The sequence below is a fragment of the Zingiber officinale genome, chromosome 3A (genome assembly GCF_018446385.1).
Source record: "Zingiber officinale cultivar Zhangliang chromosome 3A, Zo_v1.1, whole genome shotgun sequence".
NCBI lineage: Eukaryota > Viridiplantae > Streptophyta > Magnoliopsida > Zingiberales > Zingiberaceae > Zingiber > Zingiber officinale.
Window position 1 is genome coordinate 13,154,325 of NC_055990.1, and position 21,224 is coordinate 13,175,548.

At 41.5% G+C, this 21,224-nt stretch overlaps 1 protein-coding gene across 1 annotated transcript; it reads right to left on the minus strand.

Moving 5' to 3' along the window:
• Positions 1–1,355: 1,355 nt before the first annotated feature.
• Positions 1,356–2,455, minus strand: LOC122053563 (WAT1-related protein At2g40900-like). The gene is made up of 3 exons (XM_042615596.1): positions 1,950–2,455; positions 1,673–1,852; positions 1,356–1,586 (listed from the first exon to the last, which is right to left on the minus strand). The coding sequence occupies exons 1-3, from the start codon at positions 1,994–1,996 to the stop codon at positions 1,427–1,429; spliced, it is 387 nt and encodes a 128-aa protein (XP_042471530.1). The 5' UTR covers positions 1,997–2,455; the 3' UTR covers positions 1,356–1,426.
• Positions 2,456–21,224: the final 18,769 nt, after the last annotated feature.

The following is a 21,224-nucleotide window of genomic DNA, read 5'->3' on the forward strand; positions in this document are numbered from 1 at the left end:
ATGTCTAGAGCATCCACTATCCAACATCCATTGTTCTAATTCCTACACATGAAGTAGTTTGAATTGGTTCTTAATGGATTTAAAGATAGCTTATTTGAAGTAATTCAGCAAGTACTTAAGCCTATGATATAATTTTAACCAGGATAAAGTTAGTTGTTTTTGGAGTAAGATAATTTTAAAGTTTAATAATTTTATATATGGTTTTAGAGTAAATATATATATATATATATATATATATATATATATATATATATATATATATATTAAATAATTTTGAAATTTAAGTTTTTAAAATAATTTTGAAATTTAAGTTTTTAAAATAATTTTGAAATTTATGTTTTTAAAATAATTAAGTTTGAAATCATTTTGTGTTAATTAATTTGAAGATAATTTAAGATAATTAATTTGAAGATGATTTAATTTAATTGAGTTAATTAATTTAAGTCAAGTCATTTTTTTAATTTCTTAGTCATCTCACCCGATCTAAATTTTCAATAAGGGAACCCTATAATTGTTGTGAGATGAATTATCGTTGAATTTTAGGGTAAGGTTTAACTTTGTGTTAGATTTAGGTTTAGCTTTGGGTTCAACAAGTAAGCATTTTTTGAATAAACTTCTGGGCTGTGGTGAGTCACAAGGAACTCATTAAAGTAACCATGCCTTCGAGGTTTCCAAATAGTCCTACCCATTGAATTTAATACTAAACCTTGGTCTAACTAGTTAGGATCCATTTAAGGGTAGCTTCGGTCAGTTCCACTTGGCTAAATGCACCAGGTCGAAGCCATATCTTCCTAGACATGCGATGCCCAAGCTTCCCTAACGTACTATCATCCAAAAAATTCACCAGTCACTACAACAAAATCGCTCATAGACATCGGTTTTCCACCGGTGTCTATTTGATTTTCGACCGATGTCTATGAAGCCGATGTTAAAAGTCTGCCATTTTAGACATCGGGTTAAAATCGGTGTAGTATCACTTAACGACACCGGTCTTCAAATCGGTTATTAACCGGTATAGTATCACTTAACGACACCGTTTCATCAACGGTGTAAAACCGATGTAATATTACTTTATAACACCGGTTTTACATCGGTGGAAAACCAATGTAATATGTATATATTTTAACAGCACAGATTTGATTTTAAAACCGACAATAACAAAAAAAAATACACAAATATTCACAAATTGTACAAATATTTTTCATTCAATAATATCCATAAAATACAAAAATATTCACAAATTATATAAATAATCTTCTTACAACAATATCCATAAAATACCCAAACATTCTTTTTACATCAAAAGCGATACATGTGATAACACAAGGGACACCATTGACGCAATACTTGAAGAACAAGTGATACACTGCATGCAAAATAGCCGAATAGCATAAGAGCAGAGCCTTTAAGCCAGGCATCGCCTTTCTCAGGACTTTCGAAATGAAGTTGGATCATAGGTGAAGTAACAAAGGCCCCCAACAAAATGACCTTTCCAAAATGTGAAGATCAGGGAACCAGTGATGCAGAAGATGGCCCCTGCAAGCTTGGCCCTCCCTCTTACAGTCTTCAAGTTGAGCTTTTCCATCCTGAGCAAAAAAAGACCAAATATAGAATGATATTTGAATGAACTAAATTCACTGTAAAATTACTTGGAATTAATATCTGAATCAACCTCAGTACAATTGCCAATAAGAAAGTAAAAGCAGGAATGACATTGCCCAAGGCACTGGCAACACTTGGAGAAATGAGATGGAGTCCAACGTAGTATACATTTTGCTGAATTGTTATACCCAACATAGCAAGAATGAATATTTTTAGCATGACACCAAATGAGAAGCTGGGTCTTCGATTCCTACAACCATGAGATGAGTTTAAAAACATTCAATTTGTAGTCATATATCTTACACATAAGCAAGAGGAGCCAAGATGAGCAAATACCAGGAACTTACCAAATTCTAACTAGAAATTCCACATCAAGGAGAAGCAAATCCCACATTGAAACCCATTCAATAACTCACCAACTTTTGGCCAGAAATTCAACATCAAGGAGAAATAAATTCCACATTGAAACCCATTCAAAGACTCACCAAATTCATAACACAATTCTGAAACCAAACTGTAGAAGAAGAACTTCATCAAATGCGAACTTCAAATCCTGAATCTGTCTAGAATATCCGGAGCCAACCCCAGGTGTCAAAACCCAAAACATAACTAAGCACACCCTCAAATCAGCCTCGAGAATCATAAAAAAAACATCATAAGAGCAAGAACTCAATGCAAATTCATTGCACCTCCATCTATATCAATCCCAAGAGCTGAATCCTCTCAAGACAAGATCACAAAAATAAAACCAGAACACCACCACCAGAATCTAGTCCACTGCATCTCAAATAGCCATCTCATCAAGGTAAGAATAACATCGGAATCACTTCACCACCTTTAAATATATTCCAAATTTCACAGCTATATTGAAAAACGAGATTTATAATGGAAACAGATCTACAATCTACCAAATATGCCCAACAAAATTTATCTAGCATGTGGTGACGAACACAACTTTGAATTCAACTCAAGAAAAACTTCTAAGAAGAAATCCAAAGCTATGGAAGGAAACTAGAACACATTAGAACTCAAGTTCCACTCCCCCATTCTGCATTAAAACCCGAAGCAGAACTAAGCACACCCTCGAATAAGCCCCGAGAATTAGAAAAAAAAACATCACAAGAGCAAGAACTCAATACAAAGCTATTGCACCTCCATCTAAATCAATCCCAAGAGTCAAATCCTCTCAAGACAAGATCACAAAAATAAAACCAGAACACCACCACCAAAATCTGGTTCACTGCATCTCAAATAGCTTGAGGAAAACATAATTTCACTGAAACCACAACCATTCCACATTTAGAAATCTTCTTGAAGAACAAGGCAAGAAAACAAAATTAGTTAACTTTCTCCCGGAATCCATTCCACAAAATCAAAACTAATTCAAAAACACAAAGTCATCACCGAAAACCAAACACAATCACCCAAATCCGGATCAAGAGATCGAACAAAACCCTTGCGCAGAACCAGGGACAACCTTTGAATCTTCCTGCTAGCTTACGAAAAGAAGCACTCATCAATACCTAAAAGGAAATATACTTGCCTTCCCCTTCTTGTACCGCCGACAGGAGCCTTAGCCATGGGACGATGCGCCGGAGATGAAGGGTTGTCGTGGGCATTGTCCACTGAGAAGATAGTGGCGTGGTGGCACCGGCCGACCGTCATGGGTGAAGATCGGCAGACCAGAGGTCGCGAGAAGAGAGGCCTGACCTGTATCGACGGAGGGCGGCTGGGAGAAGAGACTGGCCTACGATATCACTGGCTAAGGGTGCGATGTGGCCTTTGGGAGTGGTGAAAAAACCACGAGAAAAAACCAAGTCACGAAGCAGCTGAAGAATAAAGAAATAAAGTAGTTACTTGATGTAAGCCCGACCATCTCGGATCCGTAGGGGACCAAGGGCGTCCAGGCGGGACGCGACGATGCCCTCGCTGCCGCCGGAGAGGAGGAGCGCGTTCCCTACCTCCCTGAAGGGCTCGAGGTCGTAGGTGTGGATCGAGGCCTCCGTCCCCAAGGTCACCGCCGTGGCGACGAGGAGCACGGCGATTGGGGCCACCAGATCCATAGCTGGATATCGGAGAAGAGAAAGGAGGCTGGAGAGATCTCGCCAGGAGAGCGAGCGAGCGGAAACAGGGAGAGAGATGAGATGCTTCTTCAGAAAGGGACCCACACGAGAGAGATGGTCGGATGGTCCGAGGCTTTAGGTTTAGGTTTACGCGAGAGAGATGATCGCGCGGAGGAAGGGGCGGGATAAAGATTTAGGTTTGGAGGGAATTCACAGTGTGCAGATTTTGGCTTGTGGGGAAAATTAAAATATTTTATTTGGGTTTATTAACATCGGATTTTAAAAACCGATGTTAAAATCGGTGTCTATTAACGAAAAAAAGGGCGCTCATAGACATCGCCTAAAAAACCGATGTCTATGAGCTAAAATTTGCGCTCATAGACACCGGCTTTTAGAAAAATCGGTGTAAAATACTCAAAGACATCGGTTTTAGCCTAAAACCGTTGTTGTTCCACTGATGTCTATGAGGGATTTTGTTGTAGTGAGTACTGTAATTTAAGTTAAACATATCCCGTTTTAATCTAACCTTAATTACCCTACCGGGTAGTCTACTCTTGTTTACCCATTTCGGGTAGTTGAAGTTCGGTTACCCAGTCGGGTAGATAAGTTTCGGAGGTGCCAGCTATTCTGGATCCTCCTTCTATTTTTCTTTGATTTATGTTAAATTTTGGGTTTAATTTCAAATTTTTACTTGAATTTTTAATTTTTAATTTAATTTCGAATTTTTACTTGAATTTTAAATTTTTAAATTTAATTTCGAATTTTTACTTGGATTTTTAATTTTTAAATTTAATTTCAAATTTTAATTGAATTATGTTCTTAATATTGTTTTTCTGTTAGCTCCCCCTGGATCATATCCTCGGTATGGTCTTTCGAGGTAGTGTATTTGATCCTTCGGAACCCAGTATTGGCCAAGTCCAACTTGATTGATCAATTTAGACTTGGGGACCCATGCTTGGACTGATTTACAATTTTGTTTGTTTATTAAGGATAGATAAGATCTATATTTCTTTTTACTTTTATATCCCAGCCCCGTTTTGTTGTAAATGGCTCTTTGTGTTCCAAGAATTAGGTCCAAATTCTTGGAGCCCCGAGAAAACTTTTCTAAAGTAATTTTTAAATCTTTTACCTGATTTTTCAAACTAGAATTTTCTTCCTCAAGTTTTTGAACTTGAGTAGAATTTTCAGTTTGATCAGGCAAAGAATTAGTGCTTGTCACTTCTTTAAGGACAGCTACTTCCTTTAGAAGTGATTTAATCCTAAGATTTGATTTAGCTAGTTTGTGAAGTAAGTAATTAACTAAATTATTAAGCCTTGGAATACTTACATTGGAGTCTGGCCCTTCTGAAACGGATGCAGATCCGTGGCTTTGCTCGGACTCGGCTACTGACTCGCTCTCGATGATCTGGTCCCGGGCCATCAGTGCGAGTAGACTTGTTTGATCAGGTTCATCGTCGTCGTCCTCTGAAGAAGATTCATCCCAGGTTGCTTTCAAGGCCTTCTTTCTTCTTTGCTTTTTGGCCTCCTTTTGGTTTGGACAGTTGGCTTTGATATGCCCCTTCTGGTTGCACCCGTAACAAGTGACTTCGAACTTTATCTTTGAGTTCGGTTGGGCCTCTCTGGATTGAACTGCCTTCTTCAGATCTTTCTTGTTGAAGCCCTTCTTCTTCTTGTAGAGCTTCTTCACAAGGTTCACAAGTTCGCTGGTCAGTTCGTCTTCTGAGTCTTCTGAGTCGTGTTCATCTTCTGATTCCGGTTCGATTTTTCGCCGGGATCTTGGTTCACGCGTTCTACTTGTGCCTGCAAGCAAAGCTATACCTTTCTCGGATGGCTGTGCATTAGTTTGTTCATGAAGTTTAAATTCAGAAAATAACTCGTCTAACTTTAAAGAAGATAAATCTTTCGAGACCTTGTAGGCATCTACCATTGATGCCCACAATGTACTCCTTGGAAACGAATTTAATGCGTACCTTATGACGTCTCGATTTTCGACTCTCTGTCCAATTCCATGAAGAGAGTTGAGAATGTCCTGGATGCGTGCGTGAAGCTGGCTTGCCGTCTCACCTTCTTGCATTTTTAAGTTATACAATTTATTAAATAATAAATCTCTTTTACTTACTTTTGTGTCGGTGGTGCCCTCGTGGAGTTCAATCAGCTTCTCCCAGAGTTCCTTTGCGGTTGTAAAGGGACCGATTCTGTTGAGCAACTCCTTGGTAAGACCGCATTGGAGAATGCAAGTAGCTCTGGCATCAGCTTCCACCTTCTTGATTAAAGCTGGTTCCCAATCTTCGTAGGATGTAGTCTTGCAGTCTTTGTCAGTTGGTAGTTGTAATCCAGTCTTGACGATCATCCATGTCTCGAACTGGGTTTTCATAAATGTCTCCATCCGTCCTTTCTAGTATCCAAAATCTTCTCCGGTGAAGAGCGGGGGACGGACGGTACTATAACCCTCTTGTTGGGCCATTTGTAATCCTGCACGATAAAAATTAAACGAATTATGTTCCAAGACTAAGTCTTGGATTAGTAGTGCGGGAGAAAGATAAAAAAAATGACGAGCTTGAGTGGTATTGTACCAACTTCAAGCAAGAACCGATTCGATAAAAATAATTAGAATTTTAGCTATCGAGCTAATTCTAATTTGACTCCAAAAAGAATCGAAAAACACCACGAAAAAAATGTTTTAAATGGTGGTTGCACCAATTAAAACAACCCTGCTCTGATACCAATTGTTGGATCGATACCGTGCTAGAGGGGGGGGGGGGGGTGAATAGCGCTCGTGGCTATTTCGTTCGATTATCGGAAAACGTTTGTAAATCTAACAGAGTAATAAGCAGTGGAAATAAAAAATAAAAGCAAACACACAAAGAACACCGAAGATTTACTTCGTTCGGAGCCTAAGGTGACTCTTACTCGAAGGCCCGGATCCTTGATCGCTTCCGGTGGGCAACAACTATAAGCTCGATAATAATTACAATTTGAAGTACAATAAATGACAATAATTAATTATACCGACGACAAAGAAATGAAGATTCGGAGCTCCTGGTCGTCGGGCACAAGTAGCAGCACTTCGAAACGTTGTTTGGAGCAGGATGTAGCACTAGAATCACTTGAAAGTTGATGTTTTGTTGTTGCTACTCGAGACCCCTTATAAAGGGTGTTCAAGGTGCCGTGAAGCCCTTCAAGGCGCCTTAAATGAGAACTTTATCCCGATCTGCTCGCTGGGATAATTCTTTGACTGCCGCGACCTGAAGGCGCCTTAAACCCATTCAAGGCACCTCCAAGCTATCTAAGGCGCCTTAAACCCCTCCAAGGCGCCTCAAGCCTGCTCCTCGCGCCAGCTCAGGATTTTGAACCCGAGGTGCCTCCAAGCCCCATGGAGGCGCCTCGGACACTGTTCATCCGAGGAAAATCTTCGTTATTTTGTACCTGCAAGATATGTTAGTCCCAAACAACATCCTGCAACACAAAGTTAGCACAAACTAACAGTATAGATAATAAAGAATGTTTAAGATAGTCTCCAGACTGTCCGGGTCTGACTTTAGATTTCCGTCCGGAAACCCTAGGTCGACCCGACGTCTATTGTTCCCTCTACGGGGAACGCGTCCTCACCTACTCCACTCAGGAGATTTACCTGTTGCCAGTACGATCCTCCAGATCGACTGGACTTTTGCTCAACACTTGATTCTTCCGGACTTTCTGCTAGACATCCGCTTCCCGGCTAGTCCAGTCTTTCACCTGGTTCGTGACACCAGGACTTTCCACCTAGGGTTACCACCCCCTAGGACTTTTGCCTGAAGCTATCAACCTACCAAGACTTTTCTCATAGGGTTACCACCCCCTATGACCTAGGGTTACCACCCCCTATGACCTAGGGTTACCACCCCCTATGACCTAGGGTTACCACCCCCTAGGGTTTTTCCTTTGCCTAACCGCAGCTAGGACTTTCCTGAAGCACTCATTCAAACATGTCAGATCACAAACCCCTTAACTTTGAATCCTTTGTCATTATCAAAACTCTGGTTCGATCGTCGGATGCTTCCCGCACCAACAATATTGATTGTTGGGTTACAAGGTTACAAACATAGTCCCACATTGGAAACACATGGGAAAGATCATGGGTTTATAAGAGAAAAAGATATCTCCATTGGCGTGAGGCCTTTTGGGGAGAGCCCAAGAGCAAAGCCATGAGTGTTGGTGCAACCTTAGGTCAAGGTTGACCTGGTTGACCCGACTCGAGTTGACGTGACTCGAGTTGTATTTTGATGTTTGACCTGGGAAGATTGTCGGTGTAACCTTAGGTCAAGGTTGACCTAGTTGTGTTGCATGTTGATGTTTGACACTCGTGAGAGAGTTCTATTCTTGATATGGGACAAGAATAGATGTTTGGGAGATTATTGGTGCAACCGTAGGTCAAGGTTGACCTGGTTGACCTGATTCGGGAAAAGTCCAAGTATGGAGACTTGGCACGGAAAAGTCCAAGCAGGGAGCTTGGCACGCGAAAAGTCCAAGTATGGAGACTTGGCACTGGAAAAGTCCAAGTATGGAGACTTGGCACTGGAAAAGTCCAAGTATGGAGACTTGGCACGGGGAAAGTCCTGGTGAGTGAAGCCAGGCAGTGGAAAAGTCCTAACTGGGATGTTAGGCAATGAGAAAGTCCTAACTGGGATGTTAGGCAGTTGGAAAGTCCTGGTGAGTGAAGCCAGGCAGTGGAAAAGTCCTAACTGGGATGATAGGCAATGAGAAAGTCCTAACTGGGATGTTAGGCAGTGTGGAAAGTCCTGGTGAGTGAATCCAGGCAAGGGAAAATCCAGATGGATCAGGGATGATCGGACATCTGGTGTTGAGGAAAGTCCAAGTAGGTCAAAGGGATTGACCGGACACTTGGCAGGGAGTTCTAGCAGGTCAAGGGAGTGACCAGATGCTAGGGATGAAGTACCAATAGGTCAAGGTTGACCGGATATTGGTTTGGAAGTCTTGGGACTTGGTTTGGGCAAAAACCAAGCTCTGGATCGGTCACCAGACCGATCCAGTGATACCTTGTTTTCTCTGATCGGTCTGGTGACCGATCAGATACCGAACAGAAGCTCTCTGTTCGGTTACTGATCGGTCTGGCGACCGATCAGTAAGAAAACAGAGGCGAAAAGAAAGGCAGCCTGATCGGTCCACAGACCGATCAGGCCATGTCCTGATCGGTCTGTGGACCGATCAGAGACGAGCATCGCGAGAAGGAAAGGAAGGGGATCGGTCTGTGGACCGATCCACCTCTTCCCTGATCGGTCTGTGGACCAATCAGGGTCCTAGCCGTTGCGACGCAACGGCTAGTTTCTTCACTGTTTCTTCTTCGCAGGTATAAAGGATCGAGGGCATCTGCTGTGCGTTATACTCCTTCTTTTCTCTTCTTTCTGCTGCTGAGCTCTGCTGAGTTCTTGAAGCGTTGAAGCTTTGCGTGAGCTTCCTTTTGGCTGGGTCACCTGCTGTTGTAGGCGCTTGGAGCTGCTGCTTCTTCCAGTCGAAGAGAAGGCAAGCAAGAGTTTTCTTACTGTTGTATTTCTTGCTGTCTTTCTTTGTATTTCTGTACTCTCCTTACTTGCTTTTGCAAGAGTGTGTTGTGGCGAGGTCTCTCCACCCATAAGGAGTTTGTATTAGCCGGTTCTCCGGGGACTCATCCACCGACGGATTGACTGGAGTCGTCCACCTTACGGACACACCGAGGAGTAGGATCCCTAATCTCCGAACCTCGTTACATCGGTTTGTTTGAGGTTTGTATTCTTCCTTTCGTTTCTAGTTTATTTTTCCGCTGCGCTAACGAATTGTAGGAAGAAACGAGCGATTTGGGGCGGCTATTCACACCCCCCCTCTCTAGCCGAGTACGAAGAGATCCCAACAAGTGGTATCAGAGCGAGGCCGCTCTTCGACGGATCAACACCCGGGGGAGCACGGGCTAGAGATGGATCTCTATGGAGAAGACATCACCATTCCACCCTTCTACGAATGCGGCGACTTCGCGTATTGGAAGGTAAGGATGAAGTACTTTCTTATGACTAACATAATGAATTGGTTTTGTGTACAAGAAGGATTTACTCCTCCGGTGGATAAGGAAGGAAAACCACTTGAGAAGAAGGAGTGGACAAGAGAACAAATTCACAAATCCGAAATCAACGAAGAGGTAACGAAAATAATTGAATTTTCATTGCCTACTAACATCTTGTGTAAGATAGGTTACAACAATGCCAAGGAATTATGGGATAACTTGGCCAAGTACCATGAAGAGAGCTCCACTTCAAGCCATGAAGAGGAGCCTAGTGAGCCAAGTAGCTCACATCATGAAGGGAACAAATTGGAAGTTGAGGGTTACTCAACATCTAAAGAAGAAGAGGAAGTGAGTTCTTCTTCAAGATCGGAGCACGAAGAAGAAGCTTCTACCTCCGGGAGGGATGAAGAAGAGAGCATCCATTCATCCTCAACCCTAGGTAACTCAAACACTTTAAGTTCAAGTAAATTGCATATAATGTGTTTTGAGTGTAGGGAATTTGGGCACTACAAGAGTAAGTGTCCAAAGAGGGTTAGAAAGACTCCACCGGCGCCAAAAGTCAAGGAAGCCGGAATCCCGACACGCAAGGGCAAGGAGCACGTGGTGTGTTTCCAATGCAAACGAAGGGGACACTATAGGAGCCATTGTCCGAGGGGGAGGCAACCTCACAAGGACAAGAGACCGAGCACATCGATAGGGGGAGCTAAGGCAAACCCTAAGGTAATCTCTAAGGTTCATTATTGCAATTCTAATAAAACTCATGCTAGTAGTTTTGTTGCAATTGTTAATAATGATAAGCATGTTAACTTTAGGAACCAATACATGTGCTTAGGAGCTAAACATGTTAGCCTAGGTAAGGATAACACTAGAAATATCAACCCTAGGATTAACGCCTCTAAAGTTAAGGAAAACCTAGGTAGAAATCCCAAGAAGACTAGACACATGCCTAGGAATATCTCAAGAGAAAATGACAAATTAAAACTTGAGGTATTAGAGAGAGAAAATCAAGTCTTGAGGTCAAGACTTGATAATTTAGAAAAGGCTCTTAAAAACATGGAGAAGTCATCTCTAGGGTTTAAGAGTCAAAATCTCAAGTCCAAGGACAAGAAGGGTTTGGGTCACAAACCTAAGTCCCAAATGGTCAAGCCCACCTATCATAATGTTCCATTCGATTATGGAACAAAACCTAAGGCTAGGAAGACCATTACCAAGGTCACAAGGGGAGTCACCCCTATAGTTGACCTTGATGAGACCCAAATGACCAAGGCTTTAAAACCTAAGAGGGTCATTAGGAGGGTTGCTAGGGAAGTCATCCCTAGTGAATTTTTAGTGAACCCAATGAGCTCAAGTAGGTATTGGGTTCCTAGGAGCATTTTCTCTACCCCATAGATGGGTTAGAGAGTGTCAACTCCAATAAGAAGGGTAGTTAACCCAACTTTGAGGAAATTGACACTCAAGGAGCATTTTTAAGGTTTTTGGGAACCTTTGAAAATGAAATGGAATAATCTTTGTCATTCACTCCTTGGAAGAGTAAGTTGTGCCAAAGTGAGAATATATTAATCTTACTTTAAATTGACACAATTTGGAAAAACCTAGAGAAATATCAAATTGGGATTTTGATATTCTCTTAGGTAATCAAGGCAATCCGGGCCTTAACTTAGAAGTGCTACTCTTGTAGAATTTTAAATGGTATAAATCAAACAAGAGATCAAGAAATGCCAATTTGGGTTTTGACATTTTCTTGGAGCACTTTGGGCAATCTAGGATTAGAATTTAAGTTAGCTAAGTGATTAAGGATACTTAGATAGGTAATCTAGGTATTTTATTTGTATTAACTTACCATGGTTGTTTGCCATATGCCATGTCATGACATCATATTTAATTTATGATCATTTGAAATGCCATGATAATGCTTAGGTTATTATATGTCATGTGTTAGTTTAGTTTCAAACTTTATGCCGTGACATCGTGACATTGGCACATGTTTTTACTTATGATATCATTATATGCCATGTCATCATCTCTTGCATTATAATCAATAAAATTGATTTAAGGACAAACATATAATTTGATATTGAGATCAAATTGATGTTTAGAAAAGGCATGAGAACTTAGCCTAAGTTGACCTTAACTCATATCTCACATCAAATTGACTTGAATGTGGTTTGATACACCTTAGATGTGTGTGAGATATTAGGATCATGAGTTAGGATCAAGGTGCATAGTTTTTGTACCTAGATGAGCCTAATTCAAGAAAAGAAGGATCATAGGGAAAGCTTGTGTACAAGTCATGTACATCTAGCCCTAAGATTATGGTCCTAAATTCAAATGATTTTAAAAGCTTTTTAAAATTGATTTGAAAAACCTTGATGAAGCTTTCCTAGTGATAGCATTCATCATTGAACAAAGTGATACAAAGTTTTTGAAACTTTGAACTATTTCAAAACTTTTCGAACTTTGTATCAAGATTTGAAAATGGAAGTTATTTTCATCTAAAACTATTTTTCCATGATAGTGTATGATATGAGGAATGTATCCTCAAAGTTTCGTAATTTTTAGAATTTTCTGTAATTTTCTGTGAGTTTCTGAATTTCCGGGAAGGGAAATCAGAAATCTCTGATTTCAGAGTGTGGATCGGTCACCGGACCGATCCAGGGAAGTTCTGATCGGTCTGGTGACCGATCAGTGATGATCCAGTGAGATCAGTGAAGCGTGGATCGGTCTGGGGACCGATCCAGGGGGATTCTGATCGGTCTGGGGACCGATCAGTGCGTGCCAGTTTCTGATTTTCAGCCGTTAGTCTGAAATTTCAGCTGGAAGTTGGGTTTTGTGGATTTCTAAAGGTTTGAAACTCGCCAAGACATTGTTGGTGCAATGGTCAAGGGGGAGTTGACCTTTAGGGGAAGTTTTACCTAATTGTCAAGGGGGAGTTGACTTTTAGGAGGAGTTTTTACTCCAAAAGACTTTTAAGGATTAGTGATATGGGATTATCACTAAGTTGATTGTTGAGTTTAGTATCAAGGGGGAAATTAAGAGTTTCAAATGAAAGGTATGGGACTTTCATTAGGAAGAAACTCTTGACCTTGATACCCTCCTTTTTTTTTCTTTTTGATGTGTGTCAAAAAGGGGGAGAATTATTGGGGAACCCAAGTTAGGTTATCAGGTTAACCTAAGTTTGGGGGAGAAACGTTCAAGGGAGAATATTGGAGTTTGGAAAGAATGTTCAAGGAAGAACATTGGAAAACCTGAGTTAAGGTTATCGGTTTAACCTAACTTGATTATGGTTTTGTCAAACATTAAAAAGGGGGAGATTGTTGGTGCAACCTTAGGTCAAGGTTGACCTGGTTGACCCGACTCGAGTTGACGTGACTCGAGTTGTATTTTGATGTTTGACCTGGGAAGATTGTCGGTGTAACCTTAGGTCAAGGTTGACCTAGTTGTGTTGCATGTTGATGTTTGACACTCGTGAGAGAGTTCTATTCTTGATATGGGACAAGAATAGATGTTTGGGAGATTATTGGTGCAACCGTAGGTCAAGGTTGACCTGGTTGACCTGATTCGGGAAAAGTCCAAGTATGGAGACTTGGTACGGAAAAGTCCAAGCAGGGAGCTTGGCACGCGAAAAGTCCAAGTATGGAGACTTGGCACTGGAAAAGTCCAAGTATGGAGACTTGGAAAAGTCCAAGTATGGAGACTTGGCACGGGGAAAGTCCTGGTGAGTGAAGCCAGGCAGTGGAAAAGTCCTAACTGGGATGTTAGGCAATGAGAAAGTCCTAACTGGGATGTTAGGCAGTTGGAAAGTCCTGGTGAGTGAAGCCAGGCAGTGGAAAAGTCCTAACTGGGATGATAGGCAATGAGAAAGTCCTAACTGGGATGTTAGGCAGTGTGGAAAGTCCTGGTGAGTGAATCCAGGCAAGGGAAAATCCAGATGGATCAGGGATGATCGGACATCTGGTGTTGAGGAAAGTCCAAGTAGGTCAAAGGGATTGACCGGACACTTGGCAGGGAGTTCTAGCAGGTCAAGGGAGTGACCAGATGCTAGGGATGAAGTACCAATTGGTCAAGGTTGACCGGATATTGGTTTGGAAGTCTTGGGACTTGGTTTGGGCAAAAACCAAGCTCTGGATCGGTCACCAGACCGATCCAGTGATACCTTGTTTTCTCTGATCGGTCTGGTGACCGATCAGATACCGAACAGAAGCTCTCTGTTCGGTTATTGATCGGTCTGGTGACCGATCAGTAAGAAAACAGAGGCGAAAAGAAAGGCATCCTGATCGGTCCACAGACCGATCAGGCCATGTCCTGATCGGTCTGTGGACCGATCAGAGACGAGCATCGCGAGAAGGAAAGGAAGGGGATCGGTCTGTGGACCGATCCACCTCTTCCCTGATCGGTCTGTGGACCGATCAGGGTCCTAGCCGTTGCGACGCAACGGCTAGTTTCTTCACTGTTTCTTCTTCGCAGGTATAAAGGATCGAGGGCATCTGCTGTGCGTTATACTCCTTCTTTTCTCTTCTTTCTGCTGCTGAGCTCTGCTGAGTTCTTGAAGCGTTGAAGCTTTGCGTGAGCTTCCTTTTGGCTGGGTCACCTGCTGTTGTAGGCGCTTGGAGCTGCTGCTTCTTCCAGTCGAAGAGAAGGCAAGCAAGAGTTTTCTTACTGTTGTATTTCTTGCTGTCTTTCTTTGTATTTCTGTACTCTCCTTACTTGCTGTTGCAAGAGTGTGTTGTGGCGAGGTCTCTCCACCCATAAGGAGTTTGTATTAGCCGGTTCTCCGGGGACTCATCCACCGACGGATTGACTGGAGTCGTCCACCTTACGGACACGCCGAGGAGTAGGAGCCCTAATCTCCGAACCTCGTTACATCGGTTTGTTTGAGGTTTGTATTCTTCCTTTCGTTTCTAGTTTATTTTTCCGCTGCGCTAACGAATTGTAGGAAGAAACGAGCGATTTGGGGCGGCTATTCACACCCCCCCTCTCTAGCCGAGTACGAAGAGATCCCAACAATGAGGGCCTAGGCCCAAAGTGGACAATATCATGCTATTGTAGAGATATCTAAATTCTTTTCGATCCTACAATTGGTATTAGAGCTTGGACTGCCAGAAGGTTTAACCGCCGACTATGCACAAGATCTATGGTCTGATTGAACCATGTGGGTACAATATTGACCTCTAACAAAGAAAGTGGGGGCTCCTATGTTCGGATCAAGAGGACCATACACCAGGCAAGAAGTCCTAGTTGCGACTAGGCAAGGAAGTCCTAGTAGGTCGGGTGGACCGAGGGGCAGGAAGACCTGGTGAGTCGAGGATCGGACTTGGGAAGCCTGTGGTCCTTTGTTTGAGGGGGGATTGTTGGGTTGCAAGGTTGCAAACATAGTCCCACATTGGAAACACATGGGAAAGATCATGGGTTTATAAGAGAAAAAGATATCTCCATTGGCGTGAGGCCTTTTGGGGAGAGCCCAAGAGCAAAGCCATGAGGGTCTAGGCCCAATGTGGACAATATCATGCTATTGTGGAGATATCTAAATTCTTTTCGATCCTACAGTAAGTATTCTACCTTTTCCCTTAAAGCCTTATTTTCTTCTTCTAGACATGAATCATTTAAACTAGAAGAAGAAGCATGCATATTATTAACCTTAAGAGTCATGGATTCTAATTTTTCCTCAAGCATACAAATATCATGTTTCAAAGACTTGTTTTTCCTTCTAGCCTTAAATAAATCTTCATTTGTATTTTTAATAATTTTAATTAAAACATGAGGAGGAAGATTGTATACCTCACTTACTGAGACGTCTGAATCCGATGTTTGCCCTCCCCCTTCACTTGAGATCCCTTCTTCATCTTCACTTGAGCTCCTTCTTTCTTCTCTTTCGAATGAGGTGGAGGCAATGTCATCAATTCCCATTAGTGCAAAATGGGATACGTGGTGTTCTTCTTCCTCCGATGAAAATGGGTCATCCCATGTTGCTTTTAGATTGTGAGCCTTCTTCCCCTTTTCTTTTGTCTTCTTCTCCTCTTCCTTCTTCTTTCCTTCCTTCTTCTTCAAGAGAGGACAATCATCTCTCATGTGTCCTTCTCTTTGGCAATTGTAGCATTTGATCTTTCTTCTTCTAATCTTGCCCCTTGAACTTCTCCTAGCATGTAATTTGTAAGAATTAAAATTATTAAATGCTTTTCTCATCTTCCTTACTATATATGCCTCTTGATCGCTATCCATTGAGGCACTTGACTCCTCAGAATTGGAAGATGGTGGAGATGGAGATTTCTTATTCTTTCCCTTTCCCTTGTTTGCCACAAGGGCTACTCCTCTTGATCTATGGGCTTCTCCATCTAATCCTTCAACTCTTGTTTCATGAAGTTCCATTGTTAAGAAGAATTCATCTAGAGAGGATTTCTCAAGGTCCCTTGATATGTAGAATGAATCTATAATGGAGCTCCAAGTTGTGGTTCTTGGGAAAGTATTTAGGGTTTTCTTTATCATGTCTCGATTTGAAAGTATCTCACCTACACTTGTTAGTCCATTAATAATTTCCTTAATTCTAGAATGTAAAATGGATACATTTTCTCCTTTATCAAGCTTGATGTTGTTGAGTTGAGATCAGAGGAGATCTCTTTTTGCTAATTGTGCTTCCGATGTCCTTTCATGATGCTCCACTAGCTTTTCCCACAAGTCCTTGGCGCTTGTGTAATTTCCAATCCTAGTCACCTCTTATTGGGGAAGAACACTTAGGAGGTGATGCATTGCTCTTGAATTTGCTACATGCTCTTCCCTTTGCTTCTCGCTCCACCTTACTTTCTTGATTAGTTCATTATTTTGATCCCTAGGCATCTTAAAACTATTTTCTATGATTAGCATTATATTAAAATCAGTTTCGAAGAATACCTCCATTCTTTTCTTCCATCAAGTGAAATCTCCTTCGAATTTAGGTGGGTGAATGCTTGAGCTGGCCATTTTGATGAAGTGATCTTCTCGGCGATTAGTCCGTTGAAGGGCGTCCTTGCTCTGATATTACTTGTAGGGGATCAATTGGTCGACTAGAAGGGGGGTTGGATAGTCATGCCCCTAATTTGCGGTTCTTCTTATACTTGTTTGCTTGAGCAAGCAAAAATACAATTACTAATGAAAACAATAAGGAAAGAATACCAAACCACTAACACAATGATGTAACGTGGTTCAAAGATTGCTTGCTCCTACTCCACGGCTTGTCCTTGAGATGGATGATCCCTTAATCCTTCGGTGTATTAGTCACTGACAATCTCCAGCTAGAGCTTTCTCCTTCTCGATGAAGCAAACCTCTCGCAAGTTACACTTCTTCTTTTACAAGATGGAGATTAGGCTTTGGAAGAAGAGTGTAGACTTTGGGATCTTTGGGCAAAGACTTAGGAGTATTACTATCACAACCAGTAACCTCCTTTATGCCCCAAAGCTTAACTTAAATAAGAGGAGAGAGTAGATAATATATCATCTCAACCCCGATACCAGTCAACTGGCACTTCCATCAGTCGACTGGTGCTATCGTTGGTGTAGCCAACGGATACTTCGCAGAATCTAGAATTCTACCAATGGTCGACAACGGCCACTTACTAGTCGACGGGTCGCTATTGGCTGAGTGAACAGAATGCTTCTATTCGCTCCCAGTCAACTACTCAGTTGATTGTACCAATCGACTGATACTTCCATCAGTTAACTGGTCTCGATTACACACTCACACTCATCCTCTCTGAAGTCACCTTTTAAGCCGTCTTCCTCAGCCTTCGTACCTCAGATGCACTTGAACCCGCGCTCTTCTCTATGCATCCTTCACGTTGCCTTAAATTCCACTTCCTTGGCTCCACCCCGTTGCTCCTCGTTCGGCGGTCCCTCGGATGTCTTCCACACAATCCTTCACCGACTCAAGGATCCAAGCCCTTGGATGAGCTTCCCAAACTTAGCTGCACGTAGCTCCTCATGTGTATTTCACCAAGTCTTGCACGATTTAAATGCATAAAAAATACATATCAAAGTCTAACTTTAACTCTTTGAAACACACATCAAAACCATGATCGTACTGATCAAACCTAGGTCGATTACACCAACAAAAATGTCATAACTTACCAAAGGAGCATCGTAATTTCTTTTGAATAGGGCGTCGGCCAAAAAGGTACAGAAGATCACATGTATCCATTTATAAATGTAAAAATAGTTGTTGGACCCCGTGGTTGTTTTGATATAATCAACCAAGTTAGGTTGGGTCCTGTTTGTTATCTAATCCATGTGTCTAAGTGTACAGGAGCTTAGGAGCGCAGGAAGTCGAGCGAAAGACGCAGCTAGCGAGAAGGACGGCACGAGAAGGGAGCCGACAGGCTCGGTGCATCTTAAGGATGAGAGAGCTGCGGAAGAGTACACCGGTGGATGAGAAGAACGTGCGTGACATTCGAGGGACGAGAAGCTGGGTCAGAAGCCTGCTCGAGGAGAAGGCCAGAAATTGGGTTCGAGTGAGCCCTATTTCGGTTGGCTGCAATCACCCATGCAATCTGAGCCATAGAAGGAGAAAACAAGTCAAAAGGAGTTGGAAAAGCTAGCTGGAGGCGCCTTCAACGAAGTGCTGAAGGCGCCTATGCTGCCTGTAGTCTTGGAGGCGCCTTCATTGGCTTGAAGGTGCCCTCAACCTTGTCCAAGGCACCTTCAAGGCCATTGAAGGTGCATTCGACCCAGTCTAGATGACTATTTCGAGTTTGGATAAAGTTTTATCCGTGACTCGGTTGGAGACGCCCTCAACCCCTTTAGAGGCACCCTCAAGGCTCGAGATAGGATTTGCAGGAGCTATATAAATGCCCCTGGAGCTAGGAAATTATTCAATCAACTATGTAACCAATTCCATGCAACTTGTAAGAGCTTTTAGTGTGTAAAAGGCTTCTCCGCCTTCAGAGAAGGAGACTTTCTTGGTGAGCCTGTTCAACCACCTTGGATTAACAACCTTCTTGGTTGTAACCAAGTCAACTCGCTGAGTTCCTTTCTCTCTTTTCTATTAATTGATTTCATTTTTATTATTGTTGCACTATTTTAGAGTTGAAAGTTTTGAGGAGGGTAGTTTTTATTTTACAGGCAATTCACCCCTCCCCTCTTGTCGTCTCCGCTGCACCAACAAGTGGTATCAGAGCAAGACCGCCTTAGAAGGACTAATCGTCGACTGAAGCACAAAGATCAAGACGATGGTCAGAACAAGCATTTAGCCCCCGTAATTCGACGGAGACTTCGCTACATGGAAGCGAAGAATGTAGGTATTTTTTTAAAATGGATTTCGATATTTTACTGACAACGAAATATGGTTTTTCAGTTCCAAAAGATAAAGAAGAGTACCAATGGACGAAAAAGGAGCAAGCCAATTTCGTGGCCAATGAAAAGGAAAAATTTCACCTGCTCAACGTTCTGCCGCCCTAGGAGGTATGTCGGATCGGAAGCTATGACTCCGCCAAAGACCTCTGGGAAAAATTCCTGGAGCTTCACGAAGGCACCTCAGAAGCGAAGTTAGCAAGGCAGGGCATCCTCCGGACTCATCTGACGAATCTTCGGATGAACAACGACGAGAAGGTAGCTCAACTCCAAGCGAGAATCAAAGAGCTGATAACTCAGCTAAATAACCTCGGAGAATCAGTAACAAACCAAGACTCGATCCGGTACGCGCTCAACAACTTCCCAAGATCTCCAGAATGAGCGTCCTTAGTAGATGCATACTACATCTCTAAGGACCTTGAGGTAAGTACTTTAGAAAATTAGTTTTCTACATTTGAACTTCATGAGTCTCGAATTGCAGACCCAAGTCAAGTGAAGTCAAATCTCAATGTTGCCCTATAAGCCAAGATGGACGATCCCGACTCTAAAGCATCAATCAACGAATCTAAAGCGGCTCTATTGGTAAGAAAGTTAAAAATATTTATTAAAACTAATAAATTTAGATCGCAATCAAAAGGCATCAACGCAGCAAAAGGATGGTTCGTTGCTACAACTGTAACGAGGAAGGGCACATCAAGGATGATTGCCCAAAACTAAAGAAAAGGGACAAGGAGAAGTCTCAAAAGCTGACATCCTCGAAGCACAAAAGTCTAAAGGCTACATGGGATGAATCGTCATCCTCAGAATCAGAAGTCGAAGCCTTCTCGGGATTAGCACTGATGGGCAACCATCTTATCAAAGAAACCAGCTCGGAGATTAGCATAGATGAAGAGGGAGGATCATTAGAAAAAGAAAGTTGCAATGAAGGGGGAGCATCAGAAATAGAGGGAAGTCAGGTACGTAATCTAACTCCCAAGAAGTCCTTTCTGTTTATCAAAGTGCTTAATAAAGACTTAGTCAAATCAGAAAAAGAAATTGCTAATTTAAAAATACTGTTAGAGAAGTTGAACTTAGAAAATGAGAAATTAAAATTAGAAATTAAAAAATTGAAAATTAATGCATGCTTAAATAAATTTCCAAAATCAAAACTTAGAATTTATAGAAAATTGAATTGGTATATTAGAAAACATCAGGGATAACTTAGAAAAGTTTCCAAAAGTTATGTACTCCCTAAGTTCTTGATTAATCCAGTAGGAAGGAACCTATACTGGGTTCAAAAATCTTTTCTAGTTTAATTTTTAAGTTAAACGCTTTCAGCAAGAAAAATTAAATAGTTAATTTCTTTTGAGATTTTATCTAAGAAAGTGGTTGTTGTTCCAATAACCAAGAAGGCCTAGTGCCTCACCACTGCCTGGAAGCCAATATATTGAAATAAAATATTTAATTAACTTACTGATAAAGTATTGAAAGTAATTAATGCTTTAAAATATTTTTCAAAATTGCATAAGTTAGAATTTTTTTAATTAATTAGAAAAATTTTTTGCTTAATTTTTTTTCTAATTCTCAAAAATATTTTTGGCATAATTTAGAAAATCTACTTAGAATATTTTTTATTTTAACTTAGAATTTATTTTAAAACTTGAGTATTTACTTAAGAAAATTGTCTTTAAACTTGATTTTTTTTTTATAATTATTACCCCATGTTTTTGATGTGATCAAAGGCAGAGAGATAGGACAAGTTTAGGGGGAGTTTTAGGTTTTAAAGGATTTAATTTTTTTTGTGTTGCAATTTCTATTTTTGCAATGTTTATGCTTAAAATGTTAATTTAGTAATTTCTTTAAATTACTACCTATCTGTTTGTTTTCCTAACTTGAACTTGTGTTGATGCACATCAAAAAGGGGGAGATTGTTGGACCCCGTGATTGTTTTGATGTGATCAACCAAGTTAGGTTGGGTCCTGTTTGTTATTTGATCCCTGTGTCTAAGTGTGCAGGAGCTTAGGAGCACAAGAAGTCGAGCGGAAGAAGCAGCTAGCGAGAAGGACGACACGGGAAGGGAGCCGACGGGCTCGGTGTATCCGAAGGACGAGAGATCTGCAAAAGAGTACACCGGTGGATGAGAAGAATATGCACGACATTCGAGGGATGATAGGCTGGGTCGGAAGCCTACTAAAGGAGAAGGCCAAAAATTGTGTTCAGGTTAGCCCTATTTTGAT